The sequence below is a fragment of the Hylobates moloch genome, unplaced genomic scaffold (genome assembly GCF_009828535.3).
Source record: "Hylobates moloch isolate HMO894 unplaced genomic scaffold, HMol_V3 SCAFFOLD_17, whole genome shotgun sequence".
Taxonomy (NCBI): domain Eukaryota; kingdom Metazoa; phylum Chordata; class Mammalia; order Primates; family Hylobatidae; genus Hylobates; species Hylobates moloch.
In genome coordinates, this window is record NW_026652292.1 from 33,622,773 (window position 1) to 33,645,315 (window position 22,543).

The 22,543-nt window shown below is 41.0% G+C and overlaps 1 protein-coding gene across 2 annotated transcripts in view; it reads right to left on the reverse strand.

The window, feature by feature from the left end:
* Positions 1 to 2,545: 2,545 nt before the first annotated feature.
* The window catches only part of NUP155 (nucleoporin 155), an 88,670-nt gene continuing 68,672 nt past the window's right edge, over positions 2,546 to 22,543 (reverse strand). For both annotated transcript variants that reach the window (XM_032135531.2, XM_032135532.2), the window contains 12 exons: positions 22,263 to 22,401; positions 20,300 to 20,435; positions 18,059 to 18,212; positions 17,741 to 17,845; positions 16,264 to 16,418; positions 15,791 to 15,920; positions 14,455 to 14,568; positions 12,451 to 12,571; positions 11,871 to 11,981; positions 8,372 to 8,508; positions 7,254 to 7,360; positions 2,546 to 6,366 (listed from right to left, as the gene is read on the reverse strand). In XM_032135531.2, coding sequence (XP_031991422.1) covers positions 6,228 to 6,366; positions 7,254 to 7,360; positions 8,372 to 8,508; positions 11,871 to 11,981; positions 12,451 to 12,571; positions 14,455 to 14,568; positions 15,791 to 15,920; positions 16,264 to 16,418; positions 17,741 to 17,845; positions 18,059 to 18,212; positions 20,300 to 20,435; positions 22,263 to 22,401 — 1,548 coding nt within the window. In that variant the 3' untranslated portion in view covers positions 2,546 to 6,227. The remainder of the gene's footprint in view (positions 6,367 to 7,253; positions 7,361 to 8,371; positions 8,509 to 11,870; positions 11,982 to 12,450; positions 12,572 to 14,454; positions 14,569 to 15,790; positions 15,921 to 16,263; positions 16,419 to 17,740; positions 17,846 to 18,058; positions 18,213 to 20,299; positions 20,436 to 22,262; positions 22,402 to 22,543) is intronic.

Genomic DNA, 22,543 nt, shown 5'->3' on the forward strand with positions numbered 1-22,543 from the left:
TACAGGCACCTGCCACCACACCTGGCTAATTTTCATATTTTTCAGTAGAGACGGGGTTTCACTGTTGGCCAGGCTAGTCTTGAACTCCTGACCTCAGGTGATCTGCCTGCCCCGGTCTCCTAAAGTGCTAGGATGACAGGCATGAGCCGCTGTGCCTAGCCTAATTTTTGTATTTTTAGTAGAGACAGAGTTTCACCACATTGGTGAGGCGGGTCATGAACCCAAACTCCTTTTTTTTTTTTTTTTTGAGACGGACTTTTGCTCTTGTTGCCCAGGCTGGAGTGCAATGGCACGATCTCAGCTCACTGCAACCTCCGCCTCCTGGGTTCAAGTGATTCTCCTGCCTCAGCCTCCCAAGTAGCTGGGATTACAGGCATGCACCACCACACCTGGCTAATTTTGTATTTTTAGTAGAGATGGGGTTTCTCCATATTGGTCAGACTGGTCTCGAACTCCCGACCTCAGGTGATCCACCTTGGCCTCCCAAAGTGCTGGGATTACAGACGTGAGCCACTGTACCCAGCCATAACCCGAACTACTTTCAAAATAAACATATCAAACTTGATTTTTATTAGAATGCAGTTATTTCTTCACATTAGTAAAGCAAAAAGCAAGAACCCGGTTTTATATACAGTTCATATTTTCTTCTTTTGCTAACACCAAGTCTGCTTTATCTGAATTTTCCATTTCATGAGTATCATCAATTCTCCACTGCTGTCTGCACAGCCAATTATTTTTTTCAGGATCAAGGTCTCTTGGTTTGTCTGCAGTATCTCTTTCCTTCTTTGATTTTATGTTATCTGATTGTCAGGTAAATTTTTTTTTTTTTTTTTTTTGAGACGGAGTCTCGCTCTGTCACCCAGGCTGGAGTGCAGTGGCGCGATCTCGGCTCACCGCAAGCTCCGCCTCCCGGGTTCACACCATTCTCCTGCCTCAGCCTTTCCGAGTAGCTGGGACTACAGGCGCCCGCCACCACGCCTGGCTAATATTTTGTATTTTTAGTAGAGACGGGGTTTCACTGTGGTCTCGACCTCCTGACCTCGTGATCAGCCCACCTTGGCCTCCCAAAGTGCTAGGATTACAAGCGTGAGCCACTGTGCCCGGCCTAATATTTTCTTGTATCATCTTTTTCTTTAACAGCTTTTTTGAGAATTAAGTGTTTCAAGTAACTCTTGACAAGCTTGTTTCTTCAGGTTCCCAAGTACTTTCAGCGTCTATAAATCCCTTCCACATCAGGAAATGCTCTACCTTACCATTCACCGCACATTGATCCAGTACTTTTTCCACTACAAATTCTTCAGGCTCTGCCTCAATTTTTTTTTGGAGATGGAGTTTCGCTCTTGTTGCCCAGGCTGGAGTGTAGTGGCGCGATTTCGGCTAATCACAACCTCTGTCTCCCAGGTTCAAGCAATTCTCCTGCCTCAGCTTCCTGAGTAGCTGGGATTATAGGCATGCGCCACCACACTCAGCTCATTTTTGTATTTTTAGTAGAGGCAGGGTTTCTCCATGTTGATCAGACTGGTATCGAACTCCCAACCTCATGTGATCTGCCTGCCTCGGCCTCCCAAAGTGCTGGGATTACAGGCCTGAGCCACTGTGCCCGGCCCCAACTTTTTTATTCTATTGTTTCCTTTCCATTTTTTTGCTCACCACCTCACACTGCTCTGGGTTGAAGGTCTGCCATGTCTGCAGCCCTGCATGCCTCAAGCTCAAGCTGCGTCTCAAGGGCTAAATTTAGATTTTAAAAAGACCACTCTGTCCTTGGTGTGGAAACAGAGATGAAGGAGGGGTCAAAGTAGAGGCAAGAAGACCACTATGACACTGTTTTAAGCATCCAAATGAAACAGGTAACTTTAATCCACCCTGAAAGCCTGAAGTAATGAGACAATTGGGCAGATATGGGGGATATTAAGTAGACGTGCTTAAAAACTGGTTTTGAAGGGAGGAGAATGTAATGATTTTCGTATTTTCTATTTGAGACAATAAAGAGGTAGAAAACGAGGAAGTAACAAGAGTGGGCAGAGGGCAGAGAGGGATGAATTCGGCTTTGGTTGCTTTGACAGAGGTGCTTTAGGGGGTCATTTCTAATTTTGGTTGAAAATATATATGGGGATCCCAGATCCCACATGGTAAATTGATTGTGTTTTGTTTTTGAGACCAAGTCTTGCTCTGTCACCCAGGCTGAAGTGCAGTGGTGTGGGATCTCAGCTCACTGCACCTCCGTCTCCAAGGTTCAAGTGATTCTCATGCCTCAGCCTCCCAAGGAGCTGGGACTATAGGCGCCTGCCCACCACCACACCTGGCTAACTTTTTTGTATTTTTCGTAGAGATGGGGTTTCACCATGTTGGTCAGGCTGGTCTCAAACTCCTGACCTCAGGTGATCTACCTGCCTCGGCCTCCCAAAGTTCTGGGATTACAGGTGTAAGACACTGCACCTGGCCCCTGATTGATTTTTAAAAGTTTTATTACTTGGCTTCAATCTCATCTATATATGAGGAAAATGAAGCTCAGAAGAGTTTCAATGATTTAATGGAGGACTTAAAATATTAGAAAAAAGAGTTTTATTGTTAAGAGAATTTAAAAGAAGACATTAATAGAAAATGAAAAGAAATTGTGAACCCTTTCAAAACCTTTCAATTCAATGTTCTAGTTCTTCATTTCCTTGATACAACTCTGTACCATGGTCATAATTTTTCCATCTCATGAATAGGAGGAAAAATGATAGGAGTGGAGACTATCCTGAGGAATACTTTTGAGATTAGTGGGTAGGTGTTCAATGAATAAGTCCAGTATACCTAAAGAAACACTAAATGTACATGTACATCACAGTCAGTATCTCATAGCGTAAACAGTCAAGATAGCTTTCTCTTTCCTAACCATTTTGCCATACTACAATGATCTACTTAAAATAAAATTTTACAACTTCAATGATTCTTCACTGCCCACAATTTAACGCACTGTTTCATAGACTATGTTCTACCAATTATACATTGCCTATATATAACAGTCACTATAAAGAAATAATGGACAGGCATGGTGGCTCATGCCTATAATCCCAGCACTTTGGCAGACTGAGGCAGGGGAATCACTTAAGGCCAGGAGTTTTGAGAGCAGTCTGGGCAACAGAGTGAGACCTTTTGGCTACAAAAAAAAAAAAAAAAAAAGCGGGGGGGCGGGGGGCAGGGGAGCTAGGCACAGTGGCTCAGGCCTGTAATCCCAGCACTTTGGAAGGCCGAGGTGGGTGATCACCTGAGGTCGGGAGTTCGAGACCAGCCTGACCAACATGGAGAAACCCCGTCTCTACCAAAAATACAAAAAAAGTTAGCCAGGCATGGTGGTACATGCCTGTAATCTCAGCTACTCGGGAGGCTGAGGCAGAAGAATCGCTTGAACCCAGGAAGCGGAGGTTGTGGTGAGCCAAGATCGTGCCATTGCACTCCGGCCTGGGCAACAAGAGCAAAACTCAGTCTCAAAAACAAACAAACAAACAAAACCAATAGCAGGGTGTAGCGGCACGTGCCTGTAGTCCCAGCTATTTAAGAGGATGAGGTGGGAGGACTGAGTTGAGCCCAGGAGCTCGAGGCTGCAGTGAGCCAAGATCATGCCACTGCACACCAGGGCAAGCCCTTGTCTTCAAAAAACAAAAAAATTCAAAAAAGTAATGTGTTGAACAAACACCAAGTACAAAGTATACTAATACAGTGGATAAATGCTACTCCAACTCTCATCCACTGATTGCCAGGATCAGCATGACATTGCAGATGGAACTCAAGAATCTGTCATAACAGGCTATCTGGCTGATTGTTCTGAATGTGAAAGTTTTAGAAACACTGTTCCAGAGGGTAAAAATGAGGGGACCTAATTTCTTCTCTCTTAGGAATCTTACCCACCAAAAGGTATTGCAAGCATCTGTTGTGGGGCTGCAATTCCTAAAACCTCTCAAAGCATGCTGTGTGAATAAAAGGACAGTGTTCAGATTTCTGACTCTAACAGACCATCTAGCCATGGAAGCCTACAGCCCTTTTAAAACATGTGCTTTCAACGTTGTGAGCTGAGTATATATAACATATTGCTAGTATGTAAATGTGCTTAAAACAAAAATGAAGTTCTTATCTCTAGCAGAACTGCAGTCCCACCTAAATTACAGCATTCAGACAAGGCCTTCATTTTAAGTAGACATGACAGAATTTTAAATTTATAAAATGAATGTATCGCATACATTCACTTTACATACTCAAAAAACGCTAAAGAAATTGAAAAGTTGAAAAATAAGAGGTAGTAGTGCCCACTGAGTGATATTCTGGCATTCTATTAAATATTCTACATTAGAAGATTACAGGGAAAAGGGAGCTGAATTCTAAGAGAACAAAGGTAGAGAAGGCAACCCTATGGTCTTGGGAAAAGACAAAAATGGAAGGAAAAATATATTCAAAATGTATTATACAAACTGTTATAGACATGCATCGCTTACAATAAACAGAAGGTAATTATTTGTGGTAGCATAAAAAGAGAATAGGCCAGGCACGTTGGCTCACGCCTGTAATCTCAACACTTCGGGAGGTCGAGGTGGGCAGATCACTTGAGGTCAGGAGTTCAAGACCAGCCTGGCCAACATGGTGAAACCCATCTCTACTAAAAATACAAAAATTAGCTGGGTGTGGTGGCATACGCCTGCAATCCGAGCTACTCGGGAGGCTGAGGCAGGCAAATTGCTTTGAACCTGGGAGGCAGAGGTTGCAGTGAGCCAGGATTGTGCCACTGCACTCCAGGCTGGGCTACAGGGTGAGATTCTGTCTCCAAAAAAAAAAAAAAAGAGAGAGAAAGGAACAGAGTGTTTTGTTAGCTCTGGTCATTCCCACTCTTCTTCTCTCTTGTTGCTATTACTTTGAAGCATTTGGTTTAGTTATTCTATTTTGTTAAAGAATAATTAAAAAGTACATTGCTAACAGTTTTGCTTTATATATTGTGTGCCTTGGGCTAAACTCGTGTTTGTGGTTATTCACAGCGAAGGGGGAAGGAGGAGCCAGATAGGTAGCTCAATCCATAAACTATGGAAGGTAGTAGTATCCTTTACTGCAGTGGCTTTCAAATTTGACGTGCACCAAAATCTCCTGGAGAGCTTGTTAAAACACAGAAAGCGGGGCCTCATCCCCCACGTTTTTGATTCAGTAGGTCTGGGTTGGGGCTCGAGAATTTGCATTTCTAACGAATTCCTAGGTGATGCTGATGCTGATGCTTCTGGTTTGGAGCACATACTTTGAGAACCACTGCTCTAATGGAATCAGTAGTCACAAGGCCAAGGAGCCAGGTAGACACTAAGGGAAAATAGTATCTCCCTGTGTAGGGTTTCAGGACACAACATTAGTTACAAGTTTTATCACCTGCTCAAACAACCAGGTATCTGTCTGTATCAATTCTCAAGGGCTTTAAGTGACAAAACTAGCTGTTGGAGGACAGTTCTTTCAAGGGTGAACCCAACACCTAAAAAACGTTTTGAAAAAGTCATTTATTTGCCTATTTAAGGATGGTTTTAGAATCCACTATTATGGGAATGGATCTACTTAGCCTATTTGAGGTTTTTTGTTTTTTGAGACAGTCTCGCCCTGTTGCTTGGGCTGGAGTGCAATGGTGCGATTTCAGCTCACTGCAACCTCCGCCTCCCGGGTTCAAGTGATTCGCCTCCCTCAGCCTCCCGAGTAGCTGGGATTACAGGCGCCTGCCACCACGACTGGCTAATTTTTTTGTATTTTTAGTAGAAATGGGGTTTCACCATGTTGGCCAGGTTGGTCTCAAACTCTTGACCTCGTGATTCGCCCACCTTGGCCTCCCAAAGTGCTGGGATTACAGGCATGAGTCACTGTGCCCAGCCGCCTAGTGGAGTTTTAACGCCAATATCCTCGGACTAACTTGAAAATGAATAATATAAATTTGAAATTTCTGCCTGCAGTACAATTCAAACTAAGAGTTTCTAAATTTTTTTAATCCTTATGTTAAAATAATAAATAATCTCATTTCAGTTGTTTTTTCACCCAATTACTAAAAAACAAAATGGTCATAAAAAAGAATTCATTTAGCAAAGGTATTATTTGTAGATATTAGCCACTTATTAAAAACATATTTCTATTAAGATTGTTCTTACATTCTTAGATTTAGAACACCTGATATCTGGACCCAGCTGAGTTTTTATTTTACAGATCATAAAACGGATGAAAGTATATCACAGTAATTAATGAAGCCGTTCTAATTTAGCTTGAAGAGATTTAAAATTCCCAGTGATGGCTTGTACTGCTACTGACGAGCTCATAGACTGGAGCTCAACAAGGTAACCACAAATAGCATCCAGGCAGAGATTTGTAAATCTTCTCCTATAAAGAAAAAGACACATGATTAATTATACATTTACAAACATTTCCTCCTACAGGACTTCTTCCCCACCAACTTCTGGCAACTTTAATTCTCACAGAAGAGGAAAGACGATGTGATTAAGTAAATAAGAAATAAAGTAAAAAAGAAAACTTAGGGGGTAGGGGGATTCCATTTGAAGATTTTTTTTTTTTTTTTTTTTTTTTTTAAGACAGAGTCTCGCTCTGTCACCCAGGCTGGAGTGCAGTGGCACGATCTCGGCTCACTGCAAGCTCTGCCTCCCGGGTTCACGCCATTCTCCTGCCTCAGCCTCCTGAGTTAGCTGGGACTACAGGCGCCCACCACCACGCCCAGCTAATTTTTTTGTATTTTTAGTAGAGACGGGGTTTCACCGTGTTAGCCAGGATGGTCTCAATCTCCTGACCTTGTGATCTGCCCATCTCGGCCTCCCAAAGTGCTGGGATTACAGGCGTGAGCCACCGTGCTCAGCCTGAAGATTTTTACAATGAGAAGAAAGCAGTAAGAGATGATTCCTGCTAATATTCTTTTTCAAAAGAATATCCCTTAAATGGCCAATAATATCACAAAGACATAATTGAAATGTTTTGGTCCTAGGTCACTTATCTAAAGCAGAAGAGATGAATACATTATGTATGTTCAGCTGTAGAAAGGATTTAGGACAAGGGTTGAAAACGGAAAAAATTCCTATTTTTCATACATGGTGATCAATATCATTCAAAAAGTTATTGCTAATATACACAAGAGCTTAAATCCCCTGTACTTCTTTACAATTCTCTTATCTTCCCATCTTCTCTTCAAATTTTTTACCCAGGTATTTATTAGAAGCATTTAAAAGCTTTTGCTGATCCAATATTTAATTCATAAGTACCTTTCACAATTTAAAACTTGGCTGGGATTCTCAACATATCTTGTCAGTAATACATGTATACAATCCAAAAGGTGCAGTGGCTTCTTCATTCTGTTCCAGAATGGATCCTATGAAGAAATACACTTAATGAAATGTGAGGCAAATTGTGTCAATTGATTATTTAAATCATTTATACTAAAGTAGACATCAGGGTCCATGCAAAACTTATCCCTATTAAAAAGCATTTAATATTATATGGCTACTAAATTATATATCTGATTATAGTTAATATTTCAAACAACATTAAAAACTTATTAATTAACAACACTATGATATTACTTAGGATGCATATTTGATATACCAATCTACTTTGCAGAGCATGTAAAGGTCTCGCTTAGGAATCTGAGGTAAGAGAAAAATCTTTCTTTCTATGGGTTGTGACACCACTTTTACTTTGAACCTATGCAGATTTAGTCTGACATCATAAAGAGACTAAACTAGCAGTAACAGAAACTTAATTCTAGGTCTGGCTTCACCAGTTACTAGCCATGTGACTTAGGCAGGTTATTTAACATCTCTGCTCTTGTCTTTTTGCAATATAAGATGGAGATACTAGTTACCTGCTCATTTCCATCACAGGCTAATGTTGTAAAGCACTGTATGATGCTACTATAAAAGACACAATCTACTTTGACAAGTTTTTATTTGGCTCTTTTATCCTTAGCATAAAAATTACAAAACATATAGTCTGATAAGGCTCAGCAGGGTGAGAAGGATCTTTAGGCACTGATATTTTAGATGAGGTTATAGTAAATAAATAAAATGTAATCTTGTTCTTTTAAAGCAAATGATGATTCTTAATGTAATGAGTTTAGCCCACATCTTGGTTTAGCCTCTTCCACCAAGAGTAAGGCATATATATTTATTAATATTCAAAAATAATATTTCATTTTAATCATGATATACAGGAAAGCAACTCTTATTATCAGTTTAAAAAGTCAAAAGCATAATTTCCAAGATGCAACCAAGTGTAATTAGACTAAGTGATAAGATACAAAAATGCAATCAAAATACTCCACTTTATATCTACAAAGTTACTTTAAATAAAATAACTTTATGTTATTTAATATTTTCCTTACCCGTGATTTGAACAACTGATCATAAACTTCTAGTAGTCTAGGTAATGGTACTCCAATTTCATTCATTGTCTGTATTACGAAGCCCACATCCCAGTTCAAAGTACAAACCTGCTGTTCTAAAAACTGTACAATAAAATCTGGGAAGAAAAAAAAAGATCGGAAATTTGGATTTTTAGCTCTTGATACTAAAAGGTAGATCTTATTCATAACTGAGTAGTTTCTAGGGGGATATCTTCTGAAATCCAATTGCAATTTTTTGGGGCGGGGTTTTTTTTTGCTATGTTGCCCAGACTAGAAATAGTGGCTATTCATAGGAGCAACTACAGTGCACGATAGCCTTGAACTCCTGAGCTCAATCCTCCCACCTCAACCTCCCAAGTAAGCTGGGGCTACAAGTGTGCACCATCACTCTCAGCTTAAAAGAAAAAAAAATTTTTTTTTTTAAATAAAAGATATATACCAGAACAGGCAAATCTAAAGTAGATTAGTGGCTGCCTAGGGCTGGAGGGTGTGAAGGAATGGGAAGTGACAACTAATGAGCACAGAGTTTCTTTTTGGGATGATGAAAATGTCCTAAAATTAAAATTACAGAACCTAGAAAATTCAGAAAGATACAAGAAGAAAACAGAGACCATTCACAATCCCAATATTGAAGAGGACTTCACTGATAATTTTTTTTAGTATCAGTATTTAAAAAAAAAAATAGGTTTCCTCACTTTAACAGCTTTTCAGAAAAGGGCAACTGCATCCTGATTTCAGAAATATTAAATGTGTTTTTTAATGCCCCACACCCAGATTTATCTGACAGTTCTAACTGTGGCCTCATTCTTTTTTGAGACGGAGTCTCGCTCTGTCGCCCAGGCTGGAGTGCAGTGGCGCAATCTCGGCTCACTGCAAGCTCCGCCTCCCGGGTTCACGCCATTCTCCTGCCTCAGCCTCTCCGAGTAGCTGAGACTACAGGCGTCCGCCACCACGCCCGGCTAATGTTTTTGTATTTTTAGTAGAGACAGGGTTTCACCGTGGTCTCGATCTCCTGACCTCGTGATCCGCCCGCCTCGGCCTCCCAAAGTGCTGGGATTACAAGCGTGAGCCACTGCGCCCGGCCATGTGGCCTCATTCTTAAACTTTTAACTGCCTGTCTTATCATAAACAGTAACAACCAAATTTATAGTTACAGCCAGGCATGGTGGTTCGTGCTTGTAATCCCAGCACTTTGGGAGGCCAAGGTGGGCAGATCACCTGAGGTCAGGAGTTCGAGACCAGCCTGGCCAACATGGTGAAACCCTGTCTCTATTAAAAATACAAAAAAATTAGCTAGGCGTGGCTAATTCAAGACTAGCTTGGGCAATATCGTGAGATCCCTTCTCTATCAAAAGAAAAAAAAAAAAAAATATATATATATATATATAAATAAAACATAGAAATCCTCCTGCCTAGCCTGATTAGCTAGGACTATAAGCACGTGCTACCATGCCTAGCTAATCTCAATTTTTTTTTGTAGAGACGGGGTCTTGCTATGCCCAGGCTGGTCTCAAACTCCTGGCTTCAAGCAATCTTCCTGCCTTTGCCTCTCCAAAGTGTTGAGATTACAGGTGTGAGCCACCACGCAAAGCCCACGATTATTTCTAAATTAAAATGAAAATTCCTCAAAAAGAACTATGTACAATACGGTGTTATTTATTTATTGAAATGGGGTCTCATTGTGTCACTGAGGTTGGAGTGCAGCGGTTCGATCTCAGCTCACTGCAATTTTCACCTCCCAGGCTCAAGTGATCCTCCCACCCTAGCCTCCTGAGTAGCTGGAACCACAGGCGCATGCCACCATGCCTGGGTAATTTTCCTATTTTTTTGTGGAGACAGGGTTTTGCCATGTTGCCCAGGCTGGTCTCAAACTCCTGGGCTCAAGTGATCCATCCACCTCGGCCTCCCAAAGTGCTGGGATTACACCTGTGAGCCACCATGCCCAGCCACAATGCAGTGTTTTTTAAAACAACTATCAAAAGTACCAGTTTCACACACTTATAAACATTTATATAAAGAATATATTTGCTCTTTTATTTCTCTTTATTTTTAGGATCAATAAAATGGTATGGAAAGGGAACCGTTTCAATATTATACCTACAAGAAGGGTATGAATAAAATGGTTTTATTTCTGACTATGTCCAGAGGGAATAGACCCTAAGTCAGAGATGGTCTGTGAACAAGTTTGAATGCTCATTTGAAAAAAAAAAAAAAAAAAAAAAAAAAAATTTAACATTAGGCTGGGCACAGTGGTGAACGCCTTTAATCCCAGCACCTTGGGAGGCCAAGCCAAGCAGATCACCTGAGTCCAGGAGTTTGAGACCAGCCTGGACAACATGGAGAAACCTCATTTCTAAGAAAAATACAAAAAATTAGCCAGGCGTGGTGGCAGGCGCCTGTAATCCCAGCTACTTGGGAGGCTAGGCAGGAGACTGCTTGAACCCAGAAGGCAGAAATTGCAGTGAGCCGAGATGGCATCACTCCACTCCAGCCTGGGCGACAGAGCAAGCCTCTGTCTCAAAAAGAAAAAAAAAAGTTATATTGTGAGGATTTTCATGTCTCTCAATATTTTTAAATAACACAAAAAAGTAGTTAATATTCTACTTTATGGATGTATTTATGTCGTTTCTATTGTTTTACCACTGAGAAAAACAATTGTAGGTTGGCAAATAGCTCATAATTAGCTACCTTATATAAAAATTATAGCCACCATATCTCGTTAAGAAAGGGATTCAAACACTAAGTTTTAACATAATTATTTGCTATTTTAAAGAAAAACATGCCCTCAACATAAAAAAAGAACAGTTGAATCAATCACAGATTACCTATGCACAAAAACATCAACTGTTTTTCTTTTCTCTTCAGAAACTTGTATAGGGTTACCAACAATATAATCATAGTTTGTCAGTCAGCACAATCCTAAGATAGATAATATAAACTTGGAAAGTTAGTCACAGAAAGTTTCATACTCAACTCTTCATTAACAAATTCTGGCCGGGCGCAGTGGCTCATGCCTGTAATCCCAGCACTTTGGGAGGCCGAGGTGGGCGGATCACGAGGTCAGGAGATCGAGACCATCCTGGCTAACACAGTGAAACCCCGTCTCTACTAAAAATACAAAAAATTAGCTGGGCGAGGTGGCGGGCGCCTGTAGTCCCAGCTACTCAGGAGGCTGAGGCAGGAGCATGGCGTGAACCCCAGGGGGCGGAGCCTGCAGTGAGCAGAGATCGCACCACTGCACTCCAGCCTGGGCAACAGCAAGACTCTGTCTCAAAAAAAAAAAAAAAAAAACCAAAAAAAAAAAAAAAAAACAAATTCTGCCATTCTTTGGAAGTCTTTCCGGAGAGGTAGAATTAAAGTGCTGAACTAAATAGCAAAGAAACTCTTTATTTTACTCAAAAGATCATTATTTGTCCATATCAACGGAGTAAACCATCAGAACAGAAAATATGTGACTGCACCTAAGATCACAGCTTACCTAAAGGAAAGAAGCGTGGTGTGCCAGCATAAATTTTGCCAAGGAGAACAATCTTGAGGCTAAGAGCATGCATTCTATCCGAGGAGCTCAATGTCACACTGTCACTCAATTCTGTAAAAAAAAGACATGTTATTTGAAACCCAAATTATTTTTAATGTGAAATGTTTACATTGGCTATTTAATTCTGTTTCAAGGTTCAAAATACTTTAGAACAGATAGTCACATTAATATGATTAACAGATTTGGTGTTTCTGTTATTGTCTGAGATACTCTTATGTCTTACCAGGTTATACTGGCTATTAGATTCTGAGGTGAGTGTCTCAGTCTCTTTTATACGGCAGCACAAATAATATAAATTAAATAACCTTTTCACTGAGTATTCTCCCAAATATTCACTTGGGTCATTCTGTGTATGATCATCCTCCACCATACCCAGGTGACTTCCACTTACTCTCTTCTTAGGTATACACAATTTTCATGAGCCACTAGCGGCTTGCATTATATTAGTTACTAGCAGCTTGCATTCCTCCACCAAGTCACTACATAACATATGCTAACATACCTATAACTGAACACTTACCTTTCTCTATGATATCTTGCCAAAGTGTCTGCACCAATATAGGGTCTGAATAACCGGCACAATGAATTATTGCAAGTTTACACTCTGCAAGTTTAAATGGGTCAGCAAATTCCCCATAAAGCTGTGAGAGAAAATCCCAAAATTAAACATCCAACTAGAGATCAACATTCAGAGATTAATAGTGAAGCACTCCTTGAAAATTAAAAAATAACCAAAGATTTTACGTAAAGTTTCTGAAATATGATATAAAGATGTGATGACGTATGTAGCTGGTTATAACTTCATATTTAAAAAGTTAAGGGTATGGGCCGGGCACGGTGACTCACGCCTGTAATCCCAGCACTTTAAGAGGCCAAGATGGGCGGATCACGAGGTGGGGAGATCGAGACCATCCTGGCCAATATGGTGAAACCTCATCTCTACTACAATAAAATAAAAATAATTAGCTGGGCGTGGTGGTGCGTGGCTGTAGTCCCAGCTACTCAGGAGGCTGAGGCAGGTGGAGGTTGCAGCCAGCTGAGATCACGCCATTGCACTCCAGTCTGGTGACAGAGCAAGACTCTGTCTCCCCCCGCAAAAAAAGATGGGGGGTAAGGGTATGGTAAGTACATTCAAACAGATTTTAGCATGTAGAGCTTTTTTCTTGGCTGGGAAGAACATGTTGCAATGACATTCTATTTATTAATTTTAAAACCCATTTTTTCAAATTTCTGTGGGTACACAGTAGGTGTATGTATTTACAGGGTACATGAGATGTTCTGATACAGTCGTGCAATGAGAAATAAGCATGTCATGGATAATGTCTATTCCTCAAGCATTTATCCTTTTGAGTTACAAATAATCCAATTACATTCTCTATTTTAAAATATACAGTTATTATTGACTATAGTCGCCCTATTGTGCTATCAAATAGGTCTTATTCATTCTTTCTATTTTGTTTTTGTACCCATTAACCATCCCCACCTTCCCCGCAAACCCCCTGCAATGGTATTTTAGAACTAGTGTTGTATAAACAATGGGTTGAAGAATCACAGGAATACTGACAAATCTCAAGGTGTTTCAGGTTACCTGGAACTATGTCTAAGAATAAATGAAGAGGAAGGAACTGCTCAGAAAATTACAGAGCGAGAAAGAGGTTTAGAGAGTTAAGCAAAGATAAGTTAGTTTTTCCAAGGCAAGAAGCGAGGCCATAAATAAGATGGTTTTGGTTTTTTAGTTTTTTTTTTTTTTTTTTCTTTTTGAGACAGGGTCTCACGCTGTCACTCAGGCTGGAATGCAGTAGCACCATCGAGGCTCACCACAACCTGGGCCTCCTCTGCTCAATCAGTCCTCCCACCTCAGTCTCCTGAGTAGATGGAACAACAACCACACACCACCACACCAGGCTAATTTTTTTTTTTTTTTTTTTTTTTGATGGAGTCTTGCTCTGTCGCCCAGGCTCCTGGACTACAGTGGCATGATCTCGGCTCACTGAAACTCCACCTCCTGGGTTCAAGTGATTCTCCTGCCTCAGCCTCCCATGTAGCTGGGATTACAGATGCATGCCACCATGCCTGGCTAATTTTTGTATTTTTAGTAGAGACAGAGTGTCCCCATGTTGACCAGGCTGGTCTCAAACTCCTGACCTCAGGTGATCTGCCCGCCTCAGCCTCCCAAAGTGCTGGATTACAGGCGTGAGCCACAATGCCTGGCCTTTTTGGCATTTTTTTGTAGAGACGAGGTTTCACCATGTTGCCCAGGCTGGAAATAGCTGGTTTTAACACAGCTCTCATGTGAGGCTGATAGGTTCTTTGTAGCTACTGGCCTAGAAAGAGTAGCTTAGCCTTTTCTAGGAGTCAGATGAAGCAGTGGTGATCTGTCAGCCCAGTGATAAGCTGCCAAAGATGCCTTATCTTATTTGTGGAGATAAGGTAATCTTCCCCATGAAACAAAAAGCAAAATAAAAAACAAAAATTTCTCATTATTAGGTGACTACTATAAAAATTTCACTTGTTTTTTTATTACCTTAGTTATGTCCATCAGCTCAGAATCCAGCTGAGAAACTGCATCCTGTACAGAAGAATGATGGGAATACTGCCTTTGTAGTGTCTCCTGTATCTGAAGTTGGATCCTAGCAACCTAGTTTGGGCAGAAAATAGGATGTTTTAATTTACTTATGATAAATCAACATACATTTGAAAGAATGGATCCTACTAACTGACTTTAAGTTTGCTAAAATAATGTATAAATGAAGATTTCTATCATAATAGGCTAACATCATCATAACAGACATCAACTAAACATAATAGATTTCACAGGAAGTATACTGTGGCAGACTCCTTGCTGCCTACCAATATTTATACCTTCTAAGACTGTAGCCAAATGGTTAGACTGTACAGCTCAGCCTCCTCTGCAGGAGAGGTATGGCCATATCACCAAGTTCTCTTCAAAGGAATGTGAGTAGAAGTAAAGTGTGTCATGTCAGGGCTGTAGTTTTTAAGAGAGTGAATTTGTTCTTTCTTTTCCTTCCTCCCTCTGCTGAAGCAAAGGCCCTAGGGAATGGTAGTGCCAGAAAACAGAACTTGGGTTCCTAAATCAACCACATGGAGGAAAGCCAGCTGCCAATCAGGAAGACTCACCCTGGATTTTTGTGAATAAGAAACAAACTTTTGTATTTGGATGATGGTATGTTTTTGATTCTCTTAGTTAGGGAATTTTAGCCTACTCTACTTCATACATCTACTTATTTGCTTCCAAAATAAATGGTGAATGTGATGTAATATACTTGCTGTTGAAACAGTTGGGAAAAACATTTATTTTTTATTATTATTATTTTTTGAGACAGAGTCTCACTCTGTCTCCCAGGCTGGAATGCAGTGGTGCAATCTCAGCTCACCGCAACCTCTGCTTCCCGGGTTCAAGCGATTCTCCTGCCTCAGCCTCCCGAGTAGCTGGGACTACAGGCGTGTGCCACCACCCCCGGCTAATTTTTGTATTTTTTTAAGTAGAGACAAGGTTTTGCCATGTTGGCCAGGCTGGTCTCGAACTTCTGACCTCATGATCTGGCCGCCTCGGCCTCCCAAAGTCCTGGGATTAAGGCGTGAGCCACTGCACCCAGCTGGGAAAAACCTTTAGAAACGCCAGAGAAAACTTCTAAATTATAGCAATGTTTTTATGACCCAAGTGCATCCTTAAAAATCTCTTTTAAGATTTATATCTAAACATAAAAATAAACAGACAAAAGCAACTAGAATAATAATGACTTCTACAGACCTATTACTTACCAACGGAAGAATGGAATGTGGAATAACTATGTGGCTAGTACTCAACGTGGACACAGCTTAAGATCTTTAGCGCTTACCTCCATTTTTTCTTCTAATTCATGAAGGAATTCACCATCGGCAGCTATTGATGAAATGGCAGTGGAACTTTTGGCACTAAGAATGGCTCGAGCAATGTACTCTAGTCGCTGCTGAAGTGAAATTTCTGTGCTAGAAGGGAAAACGCTTATTTTTAGTTACACAATTTCTTAAGGATTGATGATACAAATACGTCAATTAGTATGTACTGTTTCATACCAAACACACATAAAAAGCCATCTGAAACTTGAAAATCATTAGATTTAAAAAAAAATCTATTTTAGATTTCTAATAAGAGAGATCCACAATTTTAGACAATACATAAATACATTTATGTCTAAAAAGTAACATCCTATTTAAAAAATTTAGATCAGTATATTAAAACTTAGATTCTTCTAAAATTAAAGAAAACTGAATGTAAGTACATATAGCTCAGTTTTGAATCATTCTTCACAATAAGAATATTATGCCATACCTATGCATGTCAGCCAGTCTGGACAGTACACGAGCAGCATTACTGAAACTTCTGTTCTTCTCATAATACCGCCAGAGTAAATCCATATAACGAACTCTGTTTTGATCAACTTTGGCCATTCGGACTAGATGTGGCTCCAGAAATGGAGAAGCGACCTAGAAATTATATAGTTATTCAGAAAAATTTTCTAACCACCTACAGATAACGTTCCTGATAAGGAAAATATAATATTTTTAAGTCAACTACAACTTTGCCTTGTTTTATGAAAACAAGCAAAATTGTAATCCAACACTAACAGATAAGAGGGCAAATTTTCTTATTATAAACAATTTTCGTTTTACCACAGTTAGCGTAAGAGTTTCCAAAACAATTCTATTAGGTTGATAACAATAATTTAGTAGGCTGGACATGGCGACTCATGTCTGTAATCCTTGCACTTTGGGAGGCCAAGGTGGGCAGATCATGTGAGCTCAGGAGTTCGAGACCAGCCTGGGCAATATATGGCAAAACCTCGTCTCTACAAAAAAATTAGCTGGGTGTGGTGGCGCGGGCCTATAGTTCTAGTTACTCAGGAGGGTTAGGTGTGAGGATTACCTGAGCCTAGGAAGGTCAAGGCTACAGTGAGCCATTATCGTGCCATTGCACTGTACTTCAGCCTAAGCTACAGATTGAGACCCTGCCTCAAAAAAGAAAAGGAAATTTGGCCGGGCACGGTGGTTCATGCCTGCAATCCCAGCACTTTGGGAGGCTGAGGTGGGCAGATCACCTGAGCTCAGGAGTTTGAGACCAGCCTGGCCAACATGGTGAAACTCTGTCTCTACTAAAAAGATATAAAAATTAGCTGTGTGTGGTGGCAGGTGCCTGTAATTCCAGCTACTTGGGAGGCTGAGGCAGGAGGATCGCTGGAACCCAGGAGGCAGAGGTTGCAGTGAACTTAGGTCATGCCACTGCACTCCAGCCTGGGCGACAGAGCCAGACTCTATCTCAAAAAAAAAAAAAGAAAAAAGAAAAAAAAAAGAAATTTACTATAAAATTACAAATTTTTAAATAAACTTTGATAACACAGCTATTGATTCCTAGACATTGAGCTCAAAGGCATTATTGAAATTGTCAAATGCTATGTATTCATTAAATAGATTGAGGAACACTGAAACTTAGGGTAGGTAAAAGAACATATCTGAAGTCACATAGCGACTTAACGGCAGAGTTAAGATGACCTACAGGACTCATATTCATAATCCAGTGATTTCTACCCCGCAATATAAACTATCCCAATCAGCTTCGAAATAACAAGAAAATTGGAGCAGTAGCCTACTTTGCCCCTTAGGAAAAGATATTGCATTACTCATCTTTATACTAACATCTAATAGTAGGCATGGGATGAGAAACTGAATTTTTTACATCTATGTATGTGCTTAAATCATTGAGTTATGCTCCTTAAGAATAATTAACACAACTGCAATAAAAAAAGATTTACCTGTAGCAGCTTATCTGCAAGGTCAGCTTGTATTAGCCAATTATAAAGGGCAATACTAAAGAGCTCATCCTTGGATCGCTGTGACAATTTAAGCATTTGTTCAAACTAAAATAAAGAAAATAGTAAAAATTAGCAGTTAAAGTCTCTGTTTCTGGGCATCACAACCCTTTAGCCCTATAAACTCCAGTAAGAAATCAAGAATCCTTACATGATAACTTCTGAGAACAACCACCTTTCCCCAAGATGACTGTGCCACCATTACCATGCAGAACTTCTAAACAGTGTATTCTCAGAATGAAAATATACTATGTCCCTTACATGATGTCCTGCTTCTTCATTACTCAGCATATTTGGATCAGATGACAACACTGGAGGACCAGGTTTTTTGGGTACACTGGGAGACTGAGGAGCGGCCTTACTTTGATTTACCAGTTCTTGAAGTGTGTCTGTAATGCATTTGTAACTGTTTAATCTGAAAGAAAATGGAAAAGGAACAATTACATTATTTAACTAGAAAGCAAATGATGGCAAGTGTGGTGACTCACACCTGTAATGCCAGCCACAGGGAGGTCAAGGTAGGAGGAGGGCTTGAGGCTGGGAGTTCAAGACTAGCCAGGGCAACAGAGTGAGACCACGTCTCTACAAAAAATACAAAAAATTGGCTGGGCACGGTGCCTCACACCTGTAATCCCAGCACTCTGGGAGACGAAGGCAGGGGGACTGCCAGAGGTCAGGAGTTTAAGACCAGCCTGGCCAACCTGGTGAAACCCCATATCTGCTAAAATTACAAAAATTAGCCGGGCATGGTGGTGCACGCCTGTAGTGCCAGCTATTCAGGAGACTGAGGCACAAGAATTGCTTGAACCTGGGAGGCAGAGGTTGAGGTGAGCTGAGATCCTGCCACTGCATTCCATCCTGGGCGACAGCAAGACCCTGTCTCAAAAAACAAACGAACAAAAAACAAAACAAAACAAAACAAAAAATTAACCAGGCGTGGCGGTATGCACCTGTAATCCCAGCTACTTGGGAGGCAGAGGCAGGAGGATCGCTTGAGCCCAGGAATTCAAGGTTGCAAGTGAGCTATTATCATGCCACTGCACTCCAGCCCAGGCAACAGAATGAGGCCCTTTCTCAAAAACAAAAAACAAAACCCCCAAAAAACAAAACAAAACAAACAACAAAAAAGAAAGCCACTGATTTACCTTACCTAAGTATATACAAGGATTTCAAGACTATTTGGCAGAATAGGTGTACATATTTGGCATTTAAAATAATATAAACCATATACTTTTTCAATAAGTTTGAGAAGTGTTTGGTTAAACATAAAAGGGTAAAGTCATTAAATATAGTAATAAAAAAATAGGTTTTCACCAGATGTGGTGGCTGACACCTCTAATCTCAGCACTTTGGGAGGCTAAGAAGAAAGGATTGCTTGAGCCCAGGAGTTAAAGACCAGCCTGGGCAATATAGTGAGGCCCTGTCTCTACAGAAACTAAAGAGATAAAAAAAATTAGCCGAGTGTGGTGACATGTACCTGTAGTCCCAGCTACTGCAGAGGCTGAGGTGGGAGGATCACTGGATCACTTGAGCCCAAAAGGTCAAGGCTACAGTGAGCTATGATGGTGACACTGAACTCCAGCCCAGGAGACAGAGTGAGGTTTGTCTCAAAAACAAAACAAAACAAAACAAAAACAAAACCAAACACCCTCCATATATATATGTTATAGAAAGGTTATATATTTCTTTTTTGTTCCGAGATGGAGCCTTGCTCTGACGCCCAGGCTGGAATTCTGTGGTACAATCTCAGCTCACTGCAAACTCTGCCTCCCGGGTTCAAGCAATTCTCCTGCCTCAGCTTCCCAAGTTGCTGGGATTACGGGTGTGCACCACCACGACTGGCTAATTTTTGTATTTTAGTAAAGACAGGGTTTCATCATGATGGCCAGGCTGGTCTCGAACTCCTGACCTCATGATCTGCCCACCTCAGCCTCCCAAAGTGCTGGGATTACAGGCGTGAGCCACCGCGCCCAGCCTATATTTCTTTTAAGGACACACATTTCTTTTTTAATAGTCTCAACAAATCTGGGAATACTTAAAAATTATCCTTTAAAATGAAATCCTACCGGACACGGTGGCTCACGCCTGTAATCACAGCACTTTGGGCGGTCGACCTTTACACAAAGAGGCCAGACACGGTGGCTGATGGCTGTAATCCTAGCACTTTGCAAGACTGAGGTGGGTGGATCACTTGAGGTTAGGAGTTCAAGACCAGCCTGGCCAAAATGGTGAAACCCTGTCTCTACTAAAAATACAAAAATTAGCCAGGCATGGTGGTGTGCATCTGTAATCCCAGCTACACGGAAGGCTGAGGTACGAGAATAGCTTGAACCTGGAAGGCAGAGATTGCAGTGCGCCAAGATCACACCACTGCACTCCAGCCCAGGTGACAGAGCAAGACTCTGTCTCAAAAAAAACACATAAAACAAAAAACAAAAAATTTTATGCAAAGAAAAGTCTGTATCCATAAAGATGACAATCTGCTAAGGTAATGGAATGCACCTTTCTTGGAAGGCCTGAAGTCCAACTATGTCTTCTTCTGGTTCTCCATGTTTATAGAAATGAAGCCCAAGACCTTGAGGATCTTTTTTCTCTGCAGCCGTAAGAGAAAGTTCCACCACACCCTCATAAAATCTCACTGATGGGAAAGAAAAGAATGAAGACCTATGACTTACTAAGTTGGATACATTTTTCCTTAGCTGGCACATGAAAATAATGATCAAGGTTATGTCTCTACTGTACAATAGTCACCCTGCTAACATAAAATATTTCTGATAGGTCTTCAGAAGAAAAAGGTCTTAATATGCCTAAAAGGCAACTGTTAAATATATTTCTTCATTGGGGGCCAGGTGTGGTGGCTCACGCCTGTAATCCCAGCACTTTGGGAGGCTGAGGTGGGCAGATCACAAGGTCAGGAGTTGGAGACCAGCCTGACCAACATGGTGAAACCCTACCTCTACTAATGTGGTGGCAGGCCTGTAATCCAGTATCAAAGGTGAGGCCGAGAATCGTTCCACCAGGAGGCAGGATTTGTGAGGTTTTCTTGGAAAAAAAAGACCGTATTTCAAATAACAAAAAGGAAAGTTTTAGTTCCCTACTGGGGGGAAAAAAATACCTTGAGATTCATAATACCTGTGCAAATAGTTATAGCCTTTACATTATGTTAGATTTGATTTAAAGTAATTTTTTAAAAAATAAGCAGATTATACCTTAAAACTCAATAAAAAATTTTAAATATCTGAAAAATAAATGTGATCCAGAAAGCAATCTAAAACATAACAGTAATTGGCCGGGCGCAGTGGCTCACGCTTGTAATCCCAGCACTTTGGGAGGCCGAGGTGGGCGGATCACGAGGTCAGGAGATCGAGACCACGGTGAAACCCCGTCTCTACTAAAAATACAAAAAATTAGCCGGGCGTGGTGGCGGGCGCCTGTAGTCCCAGCTACTCGGAGAGGCTGAGGCAGGAGAATGGCGTGAACCCGGGAGGCGGAGCTTGCAGTGAGCCGAGATTGCGCCACTGCACTCCAGCCTGGGCGACAGAGAAAAAAAAAAAAAAAAAAAAAAAAACATAACAGTAATTGAACTGGACAAGAACTGAAACTCTAATGCGAAAAAGTTATACATTTCGGCGGGGCACAGTGGAGGCTCACGTCTGTAATCCTAGCACTTTGAGAGGCTGAGATGGGTGGATCACCTGAGGTCAGGAGATCGAGACCACCCTGGCTAACATGGTAAAACCCCACCTCTACTAAAAATACAAAAATTAGCTGGGTGTTGGCCGGGCGCGGTGGCTCACGCCTGTAATCCCAGCGCTTTGGGAGGCCGAGGTGGGTGGATCATGAGATCAGGAGATCGAGACCATCCTGGCTAACACGGTGAAACCCCGTCTCTACTAAAAATACAAAAAAATTAGCCGGGCATGGTGGCAGGTGCCTGTAGTCCCAGCTACTCGGGAGGCTGAGGCAGAATGGCGTGAACCTGGGAGGCAGAGCTTGCAGTGAGCTGAGATTGCACCACTGCACTTCAGCCTGGGCGACAGAGCAAGACTCTGTCTCAAAAAAAAAAAAAAAAAATTTGCTGGGCATGGTGGCAAGCGCCTGTAATACCAGCTACCTGGGAGGCTGAGGCAGGAGAATTGCTGGAACCTGGGAGACGGAGGCTGCAGTGAGCTAAGATCGTGCCACTGCACTCCAGCCTGGCTGACAGAGCGAGACTCCGTCTCAAAGAAAAAAAATTGTACATTTCAAAAGATAAAAAGAACATTACAGCTTCTGCAGGTCAGTGTAGTCATCAAATATTGTAACACAATGATACCATATTCCTACGTCCTTTCACTCGGCCTCTGATGTTGAAAGAAGATTTGCATCTGGAAAGTGGCTTTTCATCATTAGCTCGCTTCATTCATACACTATCGTTTGTCTTTTGAGTTGAGTAAAAGATACAAGAAACACTTTTATTTCTCACCTTGTCTATACTGAACACAAACATTGGAAAGGTCCACTTGATTGCTAATTTTTTGATATTCCTTTAATGATTCCCTTAACATTCTTTCTTTTTCAGTCTTGTTTTGAACTTGTCGGGAACGCTGGAGAAGCTCATTTGCCTAGAAGAGGAGATAACAAGAACTTAAAAAATATATAAAATCAAGCAGACAGATGATGCTGTCAACTAAGTTTTAGTCTATGTCTAAATTTATATATGGTTATTACCATTAAAATGAAAACAACTCTACAAACTTACTTCTT